The following is a 20,222-nucleotide window of genomic DNA, read 5'->3' on the forward strand; positions in this document are numbered from 1 at the left end:
GGGCACACAGCTGGGCTCTGGTGAGTCTGATCTGTTCTGCCTGTAATTGTAATAGGGGTGCAAAGAATAGAATCTTAAACTAAATTGCATTGCAAAATGTATTCAGAGTCAAACAATGACACTCCTTATCTTCTCAATTGAGTTGCTACAGAGTGTTCAAGTGAATTTACAAGTTATTAACAGTATGTTAGTATGTTGGGCTTCAACCTGTTGGACTTGTTTCTGGATCCATTGGTGTTCACTCTTCAACAAAACACTCCTGGGTTCTGGTAAATCTCATCCACTGTGTTATTAGATTATAGAAAAACGAAGAGTTTGTATTAATCATGTAAATTACACATGGCAATAACATCAGCTGAATCCCTGTGCTTCAGGTAAAAAGTAAATGCAATTATTGTCAATTTTTTGAGTGTGTGGATTCTAAAAACAACAACAAATTACTTGCACAACTTTAAATTTAAACTTTAAATAACATCAATTACAACTTAAATGTCAGTAAATTGTAATAATATGAATTATACTTAGTTTCCACAGAGCTTTAGGCTGCGTCTGCCAGTGCAAGTAAAAAATGTCCTCCTAAGGGACTTTCTACCCACATACCTCAAATCCTGCTTTTCTGGAAATGTAGCTTTGCTGATGTAAAGTTGTGTAAAATGAATCTACAGTAAATCCATGAGATGGTGTTCATAGAGACAGCTTCATAATAGAGTTCATATAAGTCATGTAAACAAGAGACTTGTAGAGAGATACAATGACCTTGCTGGCTACAAAGTACTTTACCTTAGTATTTCACGTGATGTTATGTCAGGATGTAGGATCAGCAGATCTTAAACAGATTCTTAAATTTGTAATCCCACAATTGCCAGCTGATAAACCATATTCATATAACATCTAAGGCTAAATGTTGATCTAATCTGGCTGAGTTAGATGGTGATTGACACTAAACAGTAGAAAATCAGTCCAGTCTCTCCAGCTGTAAATGTCATTGGCTGTTAAAGTCTTGTGTTGCTTATAATAAATTGAAATTTTGATAACACACACATTAGCAGTCTTTCAAAATGCTCTCAATTACATGTAGCCTATAGATCAGATGCATATTATATGCATTAGTGAGTGTGGTGGTCCTTATGGGGTGTCACTCTAGGATGGGTGAGTATGAGGCTGGGAGGGAAAAATCACAGTATACTCACTACAAAAAACTACAAACTATAACTTTAACATACTTAAAGTGCTCTGTTTTCGTGCACTAATTTTGTATACTAAAACTTCTTCTTTAGTACTTCTTGAGATGATCTTGAGAACCTAAGTGTACTCAGCTGTGCTATTTAGAGATGCCATGAATATGAACTAAAATGTGCTTTTAACATACTTTCTCTGTATTAAAAAAAATGTATTTAGTTACCACTTGTAGTACACTTGAACCCATCTTTCATACACTTTTAAATATACTCATCAGACATTGAAAATAGACTTATGAATTATTTAAAATATAAGAATATATAAATATATATAAAATGTATTTATAATGTATTGCCCACATATTTTTTTTACATTAAATAATTCATTTTTAAAGTATTTTAACTGTTAATATTCCCTTTATATGATATACTTTACATGTTATGGTGTCTTTAAAAAAGTACAATCAAGTACACTATTAGTATGTCATTAGTAGCACTTGTTGCCACATTAAAATATAAAAAAATATAGCACTTTAAGTACTTTATGCCAAAAGTATACTGACTGTTAAATTGTGAATTTTAGTACACATTTTGACGTGAAATAAGGAGGATTCAATAGCGAATGCAGCAAATATCAGTTTATTAAGAAAAACAGCAGCAGGAAAGACAGCAAGAGTCAGACGTCGTGGGTGCAGATGGCAAAGTCTTTCTTGGTAGTGCAGAGACTGCAATGGGCAAGCCAGTCCTCTGACAAGAATCCAACAGGTAATCCAAAACTGCCTCAACGGGGAATATCCAGAACAGGAACAAGGCCAGAGAGGATCAAACACAGCCAGAACTAGCACTGCACGAACACACCAATGATCTGACAACACGGGGCAAAATGCACATTAAACATTAAATAGCGGTGCTGATGAGCCCCAGCTGACGCTGATCAGCTCATCAGCAGCAACACACACTCACAGAGAGACAGAGGGCCCGTCCACACGAAGACGAGTTTAGCTGTACACGCAAAAATTTTGTATCGCATAGGCGTTTCGTCCAGACAGATCCGTCCAGACATACTGGTCTGGCATGTATACTACATCGTTTTAAGTTGGTTTCAGTGGTTATATGCAATATAGACATAATTGAGACGGGGGAAAAAAAAAATGGATAGAGAAAGCTCTGGCTTCGTGTGGATGTAGCCAGAGTGAACCAGTGAACCATGACACATTTGACCTACATGTTTGCCACCAAAAAAGTTTACCACATTCTAAAATTATACCTATTGTGTAGTCACTTCATGAATCTGTTATTTTCCGTCGTTAATGAATGAACTATTTGAATCTTAGAAATAATACATTCTTAGAAAACATACAATAAATTTGATTAAAATTACTGTAAATGTAATTCATGTAAATGTAAACACCCATAGATTGAAAGGATAATTACCCTATTACTACATAGATACAATGCAGCACATGTATGGTATGTAATGTACAAACAAATAAAAAATTATCCCTTTTGTCAAAACACTTTGTGACGTACAATTACAATCCCTTCACACAAGTCCAAACGGACCTAATGGGGGAGAGGGGAACAAAAGCACACAAGTGCCGAGTAACCTAAAACAATAAAATTTGAAGATAAAACTATGCATCACAGGTATCTTATGTAAATGTATATTTGCTTTACATTGACTACACTTAAAATCCATTTAGATGTTAGTGCTAATTTGTGCATTTATATTAAGTGCACTTAAGTACCACAGTTGGCAAAATGTGTAACTAGTACATTAAATTTTAATTTACATTTAGTATTACTATATAAAAGGCTACTAAGTTTGAACTAATTTTAAAGAATTCAAAGGACACTTTTAAGAAATACACTAATTAAACTCCTCTGTTTTTGCGGTAGTATACTTTATTTCAATGCACTAAAAATCTATTTAAGTGTTAGTGCACTTATATTAAGCGCACTTAAGTACCACAGTTGGCAAAATGTATTTATAACTAGTACATTAGTAATATATTTTTAATAAAATCAATTTAATTTAAACTAAGGATTGCTAAATAAAATTCTACTAAGAATGAACTAATTTTAAAGCATTCAAAGCACACTTTTAAGAAATACACTAAAAAAAACTCCTCTGTATATTTTTGCGGTAGTATACTTTATTTCAATGCACTAAAAATCTATTTAAATATTAGTGGTATTTTAGTATACTTTTTCCAGTGCACTGAAGTACTTCTAAAGTAGAAATATACCTTTAATTATTGTATTTATAGTGTATAACTTTTACAATTTTATTTAGCACACAAAAGAATGTACTACAAATTGTATTTAAGTATTTTTTAGTGCATTCAAGTATACGGTTTTTTTTTTTTTTTTTTTTCACCTGGGCAGCTTCAGCCAATACTGAGCCGGTGTTCAGACATAAACACGGAAGCACTGCACTGCGTTCACTACGTCAACAGCACAGGAGACTGACAGGGAAGAGAAGAAATTGTTGAATAAAGTCATTGTTTTCATTTTGTTTTTGCGCACAAAAAAGTATTCTTGTCGCTTCATAACATTAAGGTTGAACCACTGTAGTCACATGGACTACTTTAACGATGTCTTTGCTACCTTTCTGGACCTCAGAAAGTGCAATCACTTTGTGAAATGTGTGGTTCAGAAACCCTCGGATTTTATCAAAAATAAAGTGTTCTGAAGATGAACTAAGGTCTTGCTGGTTTGGGACGACATAAGGGTGAGTACTTAATGACAGAAATTTCATTTTTAGGTGAACTAACCCTTTAAGAAGACTTGGAATAAAGCTCATTGATTGTATGGACTACTTATGAGTTAATTTTTTAATGTTTTTGAGCTTAAAAGTATGACTCACCATCCACTTCAATTGTACAGAAATTAGCAACTTGAACTGTGATAATGAACATGTAGGCAATCATCACGTGAACATCAGTTCACAGTGTTATTGTGTATTTATTTATGGGTTAGGTTATGATTTGACATGGGTTTTCATATGTTTATTGTTTAATACATTTCATAGTCTAACTTACCTGTCTGGTCCTGTATTTGGGAGCATCATGATGACGTCACGTGAATATTACCAATTACTCTTAATTAGCGATTATGCCATTTATTGGGACAGATTAATGTGAATGCATTGAAATGGCCATTGTCTTATTTGTAATATGTATGGTTTATATTTGATCAAAGATAATATTTATGCTTATGTTTACATGTTGACATGTGCATCTGAATAACATTGTTGTTGCTGTATAATGGTGTATTTCTTGTCATGGGTGTTAATCGACCCCTATGGGTGGTAGAATCCGTTAGTGTATAGCGGGAAGATTGTATACAAACTGGGTATGTTTGAGGGAAGGGGGCTAGTCGGGCCATTGATGGCCAAGGGCTGTTGCTTGTCTGAAGACTAGTAATGTTGTGTTTTGCTGCTGTCAGCATGTTTGTTTTGTACAGTTTAATTTGAGTATTTTCGTTGGTTTATTTATTTTTTTTTTTTTCCATTATTTTGAAATTTGGTTTGGAAGAGCACGTGTGACGAGGCAGCTGTCCTAAATAAAACCACTGGGACGTGAAGAATTGCTTTGTTGTACTCTACTTTTTCCATCTTTACGGCCGTACGGCAAGAATACACGAGACAACTCAGGTTAGCTGTAAAACCTACAGACACCCAACCTCTGGTGGCAGCAGTATGTTGACTAAAAATGTCAATGGTTGTAGCAGCTCTCCGACATGGACATTCTTTAAAATAACTTATTTTGTGATGCATGGGGGATAAAAAAATATTTTGAATTACATGAGGTTGAATAAATGATAAAATGTTTTTTTGGGGGGGTGAACCATCCCATTGAAACTCACTTGACTTTGTTCAGCTTATTATCGGAATGAGCCTGAAGAGCTGAGAGTTGCTCCATTGTTGACGCTCCTATTTCATTCCCAGACAGATACAGCTTACGTAAGTGAGAGTGGTTTGATGTCAGAGCAGAAATCAGAGCAGCACAACCTTCATCTCTGACACCACAATCATTCAACCTGCAGAGGCAACAAAGACACACATCTTCTTTGTTCAGGATACGCAACTAGACACATTTGTGATTTTTGAGTTTGATTTGCAATTTAATCACGGTGACTCTACCCTAGTGTCTCTAGTTTACAGTCAGCACTCAGTTTACAGTCCAGTGCAGCAGACAACCGCTTCAGCCCAGAGTCTCCTATGATGTTGTTAGACAGATTCAGCTCTTTCAGCTGTGAGAGGTTTGATGTCAGAGCCGAAGCCAAAGCAGCACAACCTTCATGAGTGATACCACCAGCAGTCAGCCTGGACAGAGAAAAATAACACTATTAATCAGTGTAGCAAATAGACCTCATGCACCTATAATTGTTGAGGGGGCACCATTAACAGTCCTGTGTAAGTTTGGTGGTATGATTATTTCCATTTAGTGTGAATTAGGACCCTGTTTAAAATCCCAACCTAATATATTAATTTCTGGAAACTATTTTACAGTGTCCTTGTTACACGTTAATTAGTAATAACTATAAATTATGCATAATTATACTAACCCTAAACCAAACCCTAATTCTAACCCTATAGTAAGTACATGTAGTTAATTAATATTACTCAGTACATAAATGTATAATTAATTAAACCACATTATTTGTTGTTTACTTCTAATAATAATATTATAACAATTAAATACAATGTTAAAAAAAAATTCAATATTCAATGTATGACCCAGGAATGTTTTCTTACCACAGTTCTTCAAGTCCGAGAGTAGGATACTTTGGTTCATTAGCAAGAAAATTAATTCCGGAATCTCCCAGTTTATTTTCTGACAGATCCAGCTTTTTCATGTGTGAGGGGTTTGATCTCAGAGCTGAAGCCAGAGCAGCAAAACCTTCATCTGCGAGACCACACTCCTTTAGCCTACAGAGAGATAAATGACCTATCCATCACTCATTTCATTCATGAAACACAGATCAGTTCAGCAGTAACAACCTTAACAGACAAGATGAGATCTTACTTCAGAACCTTCAGCTGACACTCAGGATTCTTTAGAGTATCAGATAGCAGCTTCACTCCCACATCTTGTATGTTATTTTTAGTCAGATACAGCTCTCTCAGGTATGAGGGGTTTGATGTCAGAGCTGAAGCCAGAGCAGCACAACCTTCATCTGTGATATCACAAGCCCTCAGCCTTAAGACAGAACAATGGCACTTATTTGTTTATAGGTGTACTGAGGATAGACTAAAGTATTCCAGATATTAGCACAACAAAATCATACTTAAGTTTCTGTATTCTACAGAGAGAATCAGACAGACATGTCACTCCTTTATCTCCTAGTTTATTAAATGACAAATCCAGATGTTTCAGGTGTGAGGGGTTTGATCTCAGAGCTAAAGCCAGAGAAGCACAACCTTCATTTGTGACACCACAATTTTTCAGCCTGCAGAGAGAATAATAAATAATTAAATCTCAGTTCAACACAACACAGCAAAGGCTTCTTCATAAAAAGGTAACCACATCCTACGTACATTTAAATATGTGCTTTGATTAGGGATGAAATGGTTATCGGTTTCACAATAAACCACGATAAACCACCTAGTGGGTGACGTGGAAAAGAATACCAGCCCTGAAAGAGGAAAGCGAGGAGTCTCAGATACGATGTTCAGGTCGGAGAGAACAACTCAACAGACGACACTCTTTGGAGCAATGGCTGGCTCTGAACCAAAAGAATTACACACACTCACACAAATTGAGTCTCTTCAAAAAGAAGTTATGGATTTAAGAGAGCTTGTTGAAAAGTATGTGGAGACAGCTGAGTGACTTGAGCATCAAAACGCTAAACTTCGGGAAAGGCATGATTGCATGGAAAATCAGAACAGACGGGATAACCTCGTCTTTCTTGGCATCCCGGAGATGGAGTGGGAAACATGGGAGGAGAGTTAGAAAAAGGTGTGGGACCAAGTTACCAAATATCTTGATCTAAGCAGAGCCAAAAGCGATGTGGAACTCCCGACTGAACGCGCTCACCGGGTTGGGAAGAGATCATCTAGGAGAGCGCGACTGGTGTTGGTCCGTTTCACCAGGTTTAGGAAAAGGAAGAGTTTTTACAGAAGGGATGTGAACAAAGCAGCAGTAAAGATGATGGATCAAATGACTGAATTCGGGTGTCAGTGGACTTCAGTACTCGGGTGCGTGAGATACGGAGAAAGCAGGTTAATTACATGCAAATTCTCCATCAAAATCTGAGTCCACCGAGTCTGATTCTGTGGTTAAAATTGGACTGAATAATGAAGGAACATCGTAGGGCCCAACTCATAGACTCTGGTCTCTCAACTGAGGTTGTAGAGAACGTACTTCACTCCAGAGCTTCATCCACAAGGAAACTTTATGCCCTGAAGTGGAGCATTTCACTTCTTCGTGCAATATGTGACAGTGGGATCCAGTAAACTCCCCAGATGGTTCAGTACTAGAGGTTCCTTCAAGATCGCTTTTCAGCAGGGCTATCCCCTTCCATTTTGAAAGTCGACATGGTGGCCATTGCGGCTTACCATGTCCCTTTGGGTGGTGTATCTTTAGGGAGGAACCCTCTAATAACTTGTTTCCTTCATGGTACTTTGAGGCTGAGGCCTGCAACTCATACTAGAGTCCCTGCTTGGGACATAGCCGTTGTGCTAGAAGGCTTATCTGCAGCTTCCTTCGAGCCCACTGAATCAGTTTCAGAAAAGTTTCTGACATTAAAAACAGATTTTCTCCTAGCCATTTCTTCTCTAAAAAGAGTAGGAGATCTCCAGGCCCTTTCGGTATCCCCTACGTGCCTTGAATTTTCACCAGGGATGGTTAAGGCATTCCTTTATCCTAAGCCAGCCTATGTCCCCAAGGTGCCGACCAACGTACCAAGGCCTATCGTGTTGCAAGATTTCTGCCCTCCTCCTTTCAAGAATCAGGACCAGGAAAAACTGAACATTCTCTGTCCAGTAAGAGCACTGGATACATACACTATATTGCCAAAAGTATTGGGACACCCCTCCAAATCACTGAATTCAGGTGTTCCAATCACTTCCATGGCCACAGGTGTATAAAATCAAGTACCTAGGCATGCAGACTGCTTCTACAAACATTTGTGAAAGAATGGGTCACTCTCAGGAGCTCAGTGAATTCAAGTGTGGTACCATGATAGGTTGCCACCTGTGCAATAAGTCCATCCGTGAAATTTCCTCACTACTAAATATTCCACGGTCAACTGTTAGTGTTATCATAACAACGTGGAAGCAATTGGGAACAACAGCAACTCAGCCACAAAGTGGTAGGCTACGTAAAATCACAGAGCGGGGTCAGCGCATGCTGAGGCGCACAGTGCGCAGAAGTCGCCAACTTTCTGCAGAGTCAATAGCTACAGACCTCCAAACTTTGTGTGGCCTTCAGATTAGCTCAAGAACAGTGCTTAGAAAGCTTCATGGAATGGGTTTCCATGGCCGAGCAGCTGCATCCAAGCCTTACATTACCAAATGCAATGCAAAGCATCGGATACAGTGGTGTAAAGCACACCGCCACTGGACTCTAGAGCAGTGGAGACGTGTTCTCTGGAGTGAAGAATCACACTTCTCTGTCTGGCAATCCGATGGATGAGTCTGGGTTTGGCGGTTGCCAGGAGAACGGTACTTGCCTGACTGCATTCTGCTAAGTGTAAAGTTTGGTGGAGGGGGGATTATGGTGTGGGGTTGTTTTTCAGGGGTTGGGCTTGGCCCCTTAATTCCAGTGAAAGGAACTCTTAATGCTTCAGCATACCAAGACATTTTGGTATGCTGGGACGACAGCCATGCAGACCAATTTGATGCAGTGTGCAGCGTATGATCTGAGCGCTGACAGGCTGACACCCCCCACCGCCTTCAACCACTGCAGCAATGCTGGCAGCACTCATACATCTATTTCCCAAACACAACCTCTGGATATGACGCTGAGCATGTGCACTCAACGTCTTTGGTCGACCATGGTGAGGCCTGTTCTGAGTGGAACCTGTCCTGTTAAACTGCTGTATTGTCTTGGCCACCGTGCTGCAGCTCAGTTTCAGGGTCTTGGCAATCTTCTTATAGCCTACACCATCTTTATGTAGAGCAACAATTCTTTTTTTCAGATCCTCAGAGAGTTTTTTGCCATGAGGTGCCATGTTGAACTTCCAGTGACCAGTATGAGAGAGTGAGAGTGATAACACCAAATTTAACACACCTGCTCCCCATTCACACCTGAGACCTTGTAACACTAACAAGTCACATGACACCGGGGAGAGAAAATGGCTAATTGGGCCCAATTTGGACATTTTCACTTAGGGGTGTACTCACTTTTGTGGCCAGCGGTTTAGACATTAACGCTTTGACGCATACGATCACTCCGGTGTTATCCGTCTTGGCTGGTCCCTGGAGCGTACGATCAAAACCGGTGTGATTAGAACGTTCAGCGCTTCACGTGATCAACTGTCAAATTCAAATGTGCATGGACCCTTTGGCTGGCGCTAACCAGAGACGGACACGCGCAGCACTTTTCATATATCACATTTATGCAGTGTTTTCAACCAAATAATGTTTATTTTAGGTTTCAGACATTTAAATACACATGTGTACTAACAAAACAATACATTTAGAGTTTGTAAAATACGCAATGACGTCTATAGAAGCAGAAATAACAACCCTTTCCATAATATTTAGACGACACGTTTTATTCATATCAGATACACATTGTGAAAGTAACTTTAAAGCTTACTCTATATTCTTCCCCAGTTCACTGGCTCACTTACTTTCATGTATTTTGGGAGAAGTGGATGAATTCACGTGTTGTAAATCCAACAGATCCAATTCTCTGTGCAGCGCAAACTAACATGGCAGCACCCATTGCGCATGTAGCTCAACTAATGCGATCGTTATAAAGGTGTTTAAACAGCAAAACACATCCACTTGCACATATTTGACAATCGGAATATCAGATATTTCATGCTATAGTTAACAAATTTGTGTATATTTTGAATAAAAAAGGAAAAATGAAATAAAAGCAGATCATCAGTCATACAGCGCTGTGCTGTGTTACGTGATGCATCACCATGGAAACAATAAAGCGATATGTTCTAAATAACAGTCGACTCACGCTGGGGGGTAAGCCAGAATATTTTAAACTTACGTGCGAAAGGTTTAATGGCTGTGTGTTGAGTTATTTTGAGGGGACAGCAAATTTACACTGTTATACAAGCTGTACACTCACTACTTTACACTGTAGCAAAGTGTCATTTCTTCAGTGTTGTCACATAAAAAGATATAATAAAATATTTATAAAAATGTGAGGGGTGTACTCACTTCTGTGAGATACTGTATGTGGAGAAAATCTGATTAGTTTTTTGTCTGCCCGTGACGTTTTTGTCTTGCCATTGGACTAGCTGACACACGTGCTTCAGACGCAATCACGCAGGAGCCTTTCCAAAGCGTCACTGAAGAGTCTCATTCCCTTCTCAGGGAACTATGGTTACAGTTGTAACCTGAGAAGTTTCCTGCATTAGAGTTCTGTTGTATTTTTATGGTTTTTCAAATGTCTGGGAGGCTCAAAGTGCATGTGATTTAAGAATGTTCACAATCAATTGTGAATCAGCCATTGAGAGAAAAAAGCAAATGATGCATGGTACACATCAGTTTTAGAAAACAAGTTACACATATATTCAGAGAGAGAGAGAGCTACATTGCATCTGTATATAACATACTGCTGGTATGATCATTGTTCCTGTTCAGATGCTCAGGTCATCATTTACCTATAGAAGCAGGCAGATGGAGTAATACACCAGTGGCAGAGAGAATCTTTAACTATTATAAGTTAACTTTGAATACCTCTGTGATAGAAGATAAGAAGCATTTCTTGTATGATTTTTCTTTGTATGTGGATCTGCGTAAGAAATATTTAGATGATCTCGCTCTTATTGGTGATGTCTGTATTGATGTATCACATGTTTGTGATTTGGAGTATGCATGGAAATCGGCACTGTATATACAGTCATGTGATAAAGTTAGGACACCCTATTGAATTCAGATGCAACTTTGCAAAGTGAAAACCAAAAGAGCATATCAGCACAAACACCTCATACCAAAAGTCAAGCATGCAAGCATAGGGCTGATGATTTTGGTCTTGTTTTGTAGCCACAGGACCTGGGCACCTCACAGTCATTGAGTCGGCCATGAACTCCTCTGTATACCAAAGTATTCTAGATTCAAATGGGATGCCATCTCTCCGACGGCTAAATCTTGGGCAAAATTGTGTCATACAACTGGATAATGATCTGAAGATCACCAGTAAATCTACACCAGAATGGCTGAAAAAGAAAAGAATAAAGGTGTTGCAATGGCCCAGTAAAGTCCAGACCTCAACCCGACTGAAAAGCTGTGGCAAGAGCTGTGCATTAACAAATGCCTACAAACCTCAATAAACTGGAGCAACATGTAAAGAAAAGTGGGCCAAAATTCCTCCAGAATGATGTGAGAGACTGATAAAGTCATACAGATAATGATTACTTCAAGTTATTTCTGCTAAAAGTGGATCTACAGGCAATTGAATCATAGGGTGTCCTAACTTTGTCTCCCAAGGTTTTTCCATTTTGGCTTTATTTTTGCTAAATAAATAATGACATAGTGCGATATGTGTTGTTCTAAACCTCATTTGAGTTTTTTTTTTTTTTTTTTTCTTTTTCTTTTTTCTAAATTTTAAGACCTGCCAAGCACTAGATGATTTTTTATTATGTCCTTATACAGAAAACCACGGAATTCATTAGGGTGTTCTAACTTTTTCACATGACTGTATATCATGGAATGAAGAAAAGAGCATCTGCCATACTATTGTAATTCTGTGGAACTTGAAACAACTATACTTGAATGTATATTCATCGTACACAGACACACAGATTTACAAAACAATCACCCAGACAAGATGATTATTTTCATCTAATTTAAACAAAACCATGATAAAATTGATAATCGTGATCATTTTGGTCACAATAATCGTGATATGAAACTTTCATCCTGTTTCATCCCTAATGACACATGAAGGCCGGTCTGTGCTTAGGTTGGGACTAAAACTTAGATGAAGATTTTGGTCTAAAAGACTAATTTCAGTCTGGACTTCACTATAAATAGATAAATATAAATATATATTTATAAATATAAATAAATGGTTTATATTACAATTATATTGTAAATATATTTGTACAGTTAGACTGACTATTACATAGATATTTTTGAGACCTTAAACATACCCTACCCTAAAAACATGCCAGTAAATAGATGACAATCATTTTAGATAATAGCAGGGGTCTCCAATCCTGCTTCTGGAGAGATATACCTTATTGTAGACTTAATTTCCAACCCTGCTCCAATAGATTATCTGGTTCAGGTGTGTTTGTTTAGGGTTAGAGCTGAACTGCAGGATTGTAGCTATCCAGGAACATGGTTGGAGTAAATATTTTAGGCATAAGCATCATATTAATAACACAAACCATTACCTCAGTATCTCTAGTGTGCAATGAGAACTTCCCAGCCCTTCAGAGAGCAATTTCACTCCTGCATCCAGTAGTTGATTTCCATTCAGATTCATTTCCTTTACACATGAATACTCAGAGGCGAGAGCTATGGCCAGAGGAGCACAGCACTTTGCTTTCAATTCACAATGATCTCTACATTTGAGATAACGCTGAATTTGTTCCACTAGTGCACTGTCACCCAGATCATTGAGGCAGTGGAACAGATTAATGAATTTCTCTGGAGTTGGATGTTCGTCTATCTTCTTCTTGATGTAATTGACTGTTTCCTCTAAATTGTGGCTTTTCCTTTCTGTCTGGGTCAGAAGAACTTTTAAGAGAGTCTGATTGGACTCAAGTGAGAAGCCCAGAAGGAAGCGAAGAAATAGTCCCAGGAGTCCAGTTTTACTTTCTAAGGTCTCATCAACAGCTTTCTGATGCAGGTCAAATATTGGAACATGTGTACGTGTTGATTTACTCGTTTGGACAAACACATTGATGTTCTGGGTTATGAAGGTATGGTGCACATACAGAGCAGCCAGATGTTCCTGAATGCTTAGATGAACAAAGCAGTAGACTTTCCTCTGACACAGACCAAACTCCTCTCCAATCTGAGCGCAAAGTCCTGAGTACACAGCTGCTTCTTTCACATCAATGCCACACTCTCTCAGATCTTCTTCATTGAAGATCATGTTGTGTTTCATAAGCTCTTGAAAAGCCAGTTTCCCCAGTTTGAGGATCATGTCTTCACCGTTTACTTTCTCCACATAGTCCTTCTCATGTTTGATGTTGGTCTGAAGGATCAGGAAGTGTGTGTACATTTGATTGAGAGTCTTGGGAATCTCTCCAGTCTCTGCTCCACTCAACATCTTCTCTAGAACAGTGGCTGAGATCCAGCAGAACACTGGGATGTGGCACATGATGTAGAGGCTCCTTGAGGACTTCAGGTGTGAGACGATTCTGTCAGCCAGACTCAGATCAGTGATTCTCTTCCTGAAGTATTTCTCCTTCTGTGGGTCACTGAAGCCTCGTACCTCTGTCACTCGATCAACATACTCAGAGGGGATGAGATCAGCTGCTGCTGGTCTGGAGGTGATCCAGATGAGAGCAGAGGGAAGCAGATTCCCCGCAATGAGGTTCGTCAGCAGCACGTCCACTGAAGCTGATTCAGTCACATCACACAACCTCACGTTGTTCTGAAAATCCAGAGACAGACGACACTCATCCAAACCATCAAAGATGAAAATGATTTTATCTTCATTTGGAGAGATTTCCAGATGTTTTGTGTCCATGAAAAACTGTAGAAGATCTTTAAGACTGAATGTTTTGTCCTTCAGCAAATTGAGCTCTCTGAAAGGAAGTGGAAATATGAGGTGGACGTCTTGATTTGCTTTCCCTTCAGCCCAGTCCAGAATAAGCTTCTGCACAGAGACTGTTTTTCCAATGCCAGCGACTCCTTTAGTCAGCACAGATCTGATGAGCTGGTTTTGTCCTGGTAAGGGTTTGAAGATTTCATTGCAGTTGATTGGTCTGTCCTCTGTTTCTGCTCTCTTAGTTGCTGTTTCAATCTGTCTGATCTCATATTCATCATTATGCTCTCTACCTTCTGTGATGTAGAGCTCAGTGTAGATCTCATTGAAGAGTGTTGGGTTTCCCTGCTTTGTTATTGCCTCATGCAGATGTTGAAACTTCTTCTGCAGCTTTGTTTTAAGTTTAATGCTGTAAAATTAGGAAATAGTCACACATATCACTGGTAAATGTTCACATAAATCTTAATACAGATTCAGATATTAATTTAATGCAAGTTAAGACTTAGGGTAAGATTTACTAAAAGGGGCAAATTAGCATGAGAGCGCAATTCCACAAATGCGCCGATGGGAGTGGCAAGTTTTGCGTGTGATCTACTGCTGACGTGCAAATTAAAGAACACAGATTCAGTCAAATCATTTACATAATGATCAACGCAATCTACCAAGAGCAGTGCAAATTAGTGTTGGGTCGCAAATAAGCAGAGCTGATGCTCATCAGGTGCAGTTTGACACAGGCGCAACTTGTTACATGTAATCTGACAAACACGTACACCTATATAGGCCTATATAGGCCAACATGGCTTGGCAAACGATATGTTCAGATAACGTTTTCCTCTGGCATTCCAAAGAAATTAATACGAGTGGAAAATATTTTTTCCCTTCAACAACGTGCTCTCTGTTCTCTGCAGTGTCTCCTCCTAGCAGCAACAATTGCAGCCATGTAGCAAAATGGGTTAAGACATGCCTTTTTTGGGTGTTAAATAATGGCGCAAATACCAGTAAATTGACTAGCAGAAACATTAGTAAATCGCGTTGCGTGATTCATTTAAATACTCTCCTCCCATGAATTTTGCATCTGAAAGGGAAACTCCTAAAAATGCATATGCAATAAGGTCAGCTGCAAAAACAACTCAGTCCACGCCTTTTCAGTGCTAATTTTTCACTGCGTGTCTTTAGTAATTCCCGACATTAGTTTTTTAACAGCAAAAGAGGGTTTGCGCTGGAGCAAGCTGTTAGTAAATCTGGCCCTTAAAGTACGAAATAAAGCAGTATAAAGAATCGGCATATATTTATAGAATATTTATAGAAAATAAATATATTTATTATGACAAATTGTATTATAAGGTGCGATTAGTTGCACCTAAAATGCTTAATCTGAGAAGATATCTGTGATAACACAGAAGAACTATGTAGTTGTATCTTTGAAATCATATCACCTGTAGTTAGTCTTATAATCATTTTTATCAGTTATCGATTAAATGCTGTGCATTTATTTACTGATTGTTTATGTACAAACAAATGAAGGGAAACTTTCTTTAAAATATCTTGTGTTCCACAAACATAAATGATAAAAAAGTTTTTTGGGTAAACTATCCCTTTAATACAGATTCGGGTGTGATTTGAATAAATTTACAAAAAAAAATAAATAAATGTAAAGTCTAAAAAAACTAATAAATAGATAATTCCCATAAAAAAACAATTTTATGATTGCAAATTGTAATATTATATCTAATTAATTACATATGATTAATTACAGAAACAATTAATTTGTTAATTTTAATTGATTCACACAGCCCTGATTACTTTATCTATTTGGACATGTGTCTCCACAAAACTCCACACACACACACACACACACACATATATATATATATATATATATATATATATATATATATATATCAGTGACGTGCAGTGGTGTTCTGAAATGGAGACAAACAATGACCTCAGTTTTTTATTTATTTTTAATTTTTTAATTTTTATAAATTACATGTAAATTCATGTCCATTACTTTTAATGTTGCCACATTTTCCTCGTTAAATGGACATTACATTACATCAAAAAAAGAAAAAAAGAAACCAAATACAATTCTATTTTCTATTTTTTACATTAACAATGTAATTAATGTTCTATTTATTAAAACCACGTCAATCTCATCAAGTTAGTGTTTTAAGCATTTTTACATATTCCAAAATAATAACTAAAGGCAGTAACATTTTAAACAATATATTTTATTTGTGTATTGATTTTCAGCTGTTCTTTTCAATAGTCAAGTCAAATCAAGTCATCTTCATTTATATAGCGCTTTTTACAATAGAGATTGTTTCAAAGCAGCTTCACAGTGATAATAAGAAAATTAATGGACAAATTGTTTCGGCTTTACAGAATCTCTAGAAAAAAGCTATTATCGAGCTAAAGTAAGTTTTTGATTGAATCACTATCGTTGTAAAAATCATTACTTATTAACTTAGGGGCCGCTTAAATGACACCTTTTTAATTGAAAACAGAAGACTTTTAATACGTTCTTGCCATTCATTTACATGTTTAGTCTATAGGTATGCACGTTTGAATGTGTACGTGCGCAGACGCTTAGTCTTTTTTACAAAGTGACATTGCCAAATTACTTGTCTGGTCTGCATAACACAGAATTATTAGTTGTTTTCCGCAGATCCATGCCTACTGCAATCATTTTGATAACGTCAATAATAGTCAACTTATTTCGGGTCATCTCTGTCACAGACACAAAGATGTATCTTTAATTTTACCACGCTGATTGCTCACTAAAACCCCCACAGTCATCATGTTTTCAGGTCTTTTCATGTTTGGTTTTGACATGACATAAAGCGGTGATATCTAAGGGGGTGAGCTGTTTACTTACTTTTTAATTAGTCTTCCCATTGACGCAATCATTTTGTTCATTCATGCTGCATTCACGCCACCACATAATTACCGTAATCTTGAGATGACAACACGTGACGTTATATTCGGAGCTGTTCACGTCCTCTGACTGGGAATTATGCGTTTCTATGGCACCACTATCAACGCCTAAATGAATCTACAGTGGTCAGGTGGTACAGCGGTCACGTGGTACATGTGGGAGCTTCCAGAAAATGCCCAGCTTACAAACTGTAATAGACCTTTATCACACTTCCTATTTCCGGTAAGCGAAGCAGTGTATCGCTGTTTCTGGTCCCATCGCAACGCAATCAAAACGAATGGCTGAATTTTCTCGCCGATGTTACGGGAGCGATCCGGCGGCTGTAATTCTAAACAACGACACCCTTACCTCAGTTTTCATTATTTCCTGACACAAGGAAATCTCTGAAAATATCTTGGCAAAATTCGCCTGTTAAGTGCAGAAAAATATCGATTTATAGTGGCAAAGCTGTCTTTCTCTAACGTTACTGTTTAAGAACGCACCCAGCGGTCATAACGGCCATAGCGGCCATAGCTTTCCCTCTCTTAACACTACAAAGACAGTTCACCTATCAAAATAAAATAAAAAAAAAAAAAACATGTTATGTGGTTAACATGTTGAATGAAGGTGTATTAATGCAAACTTCTCGATAGTCCTGTATAAACTACGGCACGCAAAGATTTTTTTTTTTCGAATACAACGTTATCGTGAAAAGGCGGAGCACAAGAGAACAACGGAGCTATAATGAACACACGTTCTAATTATGTGTTTATTAGAGGTTGAATTCAAATTCAATACTGCCAAACTGACCATATTACTTCTGATTAGGATGTCTACTTCATAAAATCTTACTGAAAGCTCATTTTTGAAATATTTCAATCTAACATTTGGAATGTTCACATTTTTGGCTTTTATTTTCTTGCAGTTTAAGAGTAAAACATGCTTTGTAATATATTATTATAAAATATAAACAATTATATTTTTATATTTTCATAAACTTAAACTTCTATAACTTTTTTTTATTATTATTTCACTTTCATAATTTATTTCACTTCTACAATAATCTGACTAGTGTCTTTTTTAAAACAAGACCAACCTTAGGTCTATATTCCAAAGCATTAATGAATGAAAGAATTACAACCATTTATGTTTGGATAGTGCATTTTCATGTCTATGCGAAAAAAGGGGGTGACAGTTATTAGGGGCCAAGCACCGAAGGTGCTGTAGCCCCTATTGTAATTGTTAGTTTTATTATTATTATTAGGGGCCAAGCACCGAAGGTGCTATAGCTCCTATTGTATCCGTTAGTTTTCTTCTTCTTCTTCTTCTTCTTATTCCTCCCCAATGGGAGTCTACGGCAGCCCTATCAACAGAACATGAGAAAATGATGAAATGTGGCACAATTGTAGAGATGCTCATGAATAGTGATTGGACCAAATTTGGAGTCTCTATGACCAACTCCATAGCGCCACCACCAGTTCAAAAATTCACTTTTCTAAAGGTTATAACTTTTGAACCATTTGATCTAGAAAAATCTAATTTAGTACATCTGATTCCTCTCTTCATGCTGATTCCAATCAACATCTTACATTAAGACTCCGCATATTACAGTAGCCGCCATTTTGAAAAGTACAGTATTCCATTTTTTCACTACTCCTCCTTCAAATTTTCACCAATTTTGTCCAAACTTTGGTCACATGATCTTTGGACCAAGCCGCACAGAAATGACTTAACAGATTCTTTTTATTAATCTTTGTTCAAAAGTTATGATGCCACAAACTTAACGATGTCGACCCAAAATTGGTTGAGAGGCTGTATCTCGGTCAAACTTTGAGCAATCGAAACAAAAATTGGTAGGCTTCATCGGAACCATGATCTGAAGGTCTATACCAAATTTGGGAACAGCACCACCTACAGTTCATGAGATCTGGAAAGTGGCTATTTTGGCCAATAACTTTTGAACATGATCTTGGTGTCTGTGGATTCCTTGGGTCATGCTGAATCCGAGGATATCGAATTTGTCAACATCAGATAAAAGACATGTCCACCATTTTGAATTTTGTCATAAATTGCAATAACTTTTAAACAATTTGACATATCTTCACAAGAATTGGTACATATCATCATCAGAATGTCCTGAAGGTACCTGAGAACGTTGAACACAGCACCACCTAGTGATCCAGAGATATAACGAATTTTGAAAACACGCTTATAACTTTTGAAAACATTATCCAAAATTTGTATGCTTTATGTCATTTTATTCCCTGGCTAATGCCAATTCTGACGGTGTGTCATTTGTCATTTTCCTTAAATGTACCTGTACACCATATTGATGTAAACAAAAAACTGTTTTTTCACTACTCCTCCTACAAATTTTGTCCAATTTTGTCTAAAATCGGCTCAGATGATCTTTGGACCGAGCCGCACAGAAATGACTGAATGTTTTTTTGATATTCGCTACCGATCCCGAGATATTTGTCTCTGAATGTGACCTTGCCTCTGTTTGTTGTCTTATGCTAGTTAGCTTAGCATTCTAATTGGTTGTTTTGTAAAAAAATTCTTCTGTTCCAGATATTGAGTGTTTCCTAGAATGATCTAAACTAAAATTAATAAATATAACGTGCTGCATTTTTGTAAAAACATCTTCACTGTGAGATCATTCTCACATGAACTACTGAAGTTTGGCAGGTGTGTGTAAGTGTCTGCCCAATGGTGCAATGAGTTGACTGTCAGTCACCAGATCCATAGACTGTGGGTTTAAGTCCCATGTGGGGCAACTTTTAAATTGTTATCTTTTAAATCTATTTTTGTTCATTCTGTGTTCATTTTCATCTCAGCTTCTGGTCTTTTTTTTTTTTTCTCTTCCTGCTCCGCACTGCGCTACAACCCAGACATTTTTCTTATTATTTCTTATTTCTTATTCTGTTCATTTTGAGTTCATTCTCACCTCTACTTCTGAACCATCTTTTTTCATGTAGATTCATTTTCTGCTGTTTTTGATCTTAGGGCTCCACACTGCGCTACAACCCAAACATTTTTCTCATTATTTCTTATTTAATTTTTCTCATTATTTGTTATTTTCAGTGCCTTCGGTGCTTGGCCCCCAATTGCTGCTTGCAGCTATATTTTAAACCTGTTTTTCTCAGAATTCCGTTCCTGAAAATCAGAGTGATCAGCCAACTTTAGATAACCATAACTTTTGTTACAGACAAGCTATGAAAGAGGTAAAAACAGATTTGGAAAGGGCTCGAATCCAGCTTTCAG

The 20,222-nt window shown here is 37.5% G+C and overlaps 1 protein-coding gene across 1 annotated transcript in view; it reads right to left on the bottom strand.

Annotated features, from left to right (window-relative positions):
- Positions 1 to 1,798: 1,798 nt before the first annotated feature.
- Positions 1,799 to 20,222, bottom strand: part of LOC127495667 (NLR family CARD domain-containing protein 3-like) — a 28,702-nt gene continuing 10,278 nt past the window's right edge. The window contains exons 6-12 of the mRNA XM_051862615.1: positions 12,717 to 14,450; positions 6,474 to 6,635; positions 6,212 to 6,385; positions 5,941 to 6,114; positions 5,326 to 5,508; positions 5,049 to 5,222; positions 1,799 to 2,043 (exon numbers count right to left, since the gene is read on the bottom strand). Of these exons, the coding sequence (XP_051718575.1) occupies positions 2,001 to 2,043; positions 5,049 to 5,222; positions 5,326 to 5,508; positions 5,941 to 6,114; positions 6,212 to 6,385; positions 6,474 to 6,635; positions 12,717 to 14,450 (2,644 nt within the window). The 3' untranslated portion in view covers positions 1,799 to 2,000. The remainder of the gene's footprint in view (positions 2,044 to 5,048; positions 5,223 to 5,325; positions 5,509 to 5,940; positions 6,115 to 6,211; positions 6,386 to 6,473; positions 6,636 to 12,716; positions 14,451 to 20,222) is intronic.

The sequence above is a fragment of the Ctenopharyngodon idella genome, chromosome 15 (genome assembly GCF_019924925.1).
Source record: "Ctenopharyngodon idella isolate HZGC_01 chromosome 15, HZGC01, whole genome shotgun sequence".
NCBI classification, from domain to species: domain Eukaryota; kingdom Metazoa; phylum Chordata; class Actinopteri; order Cypriniformes; family Xenocyprididae; genus Ctenopharyngodon; species Ctenopharyngodon idella.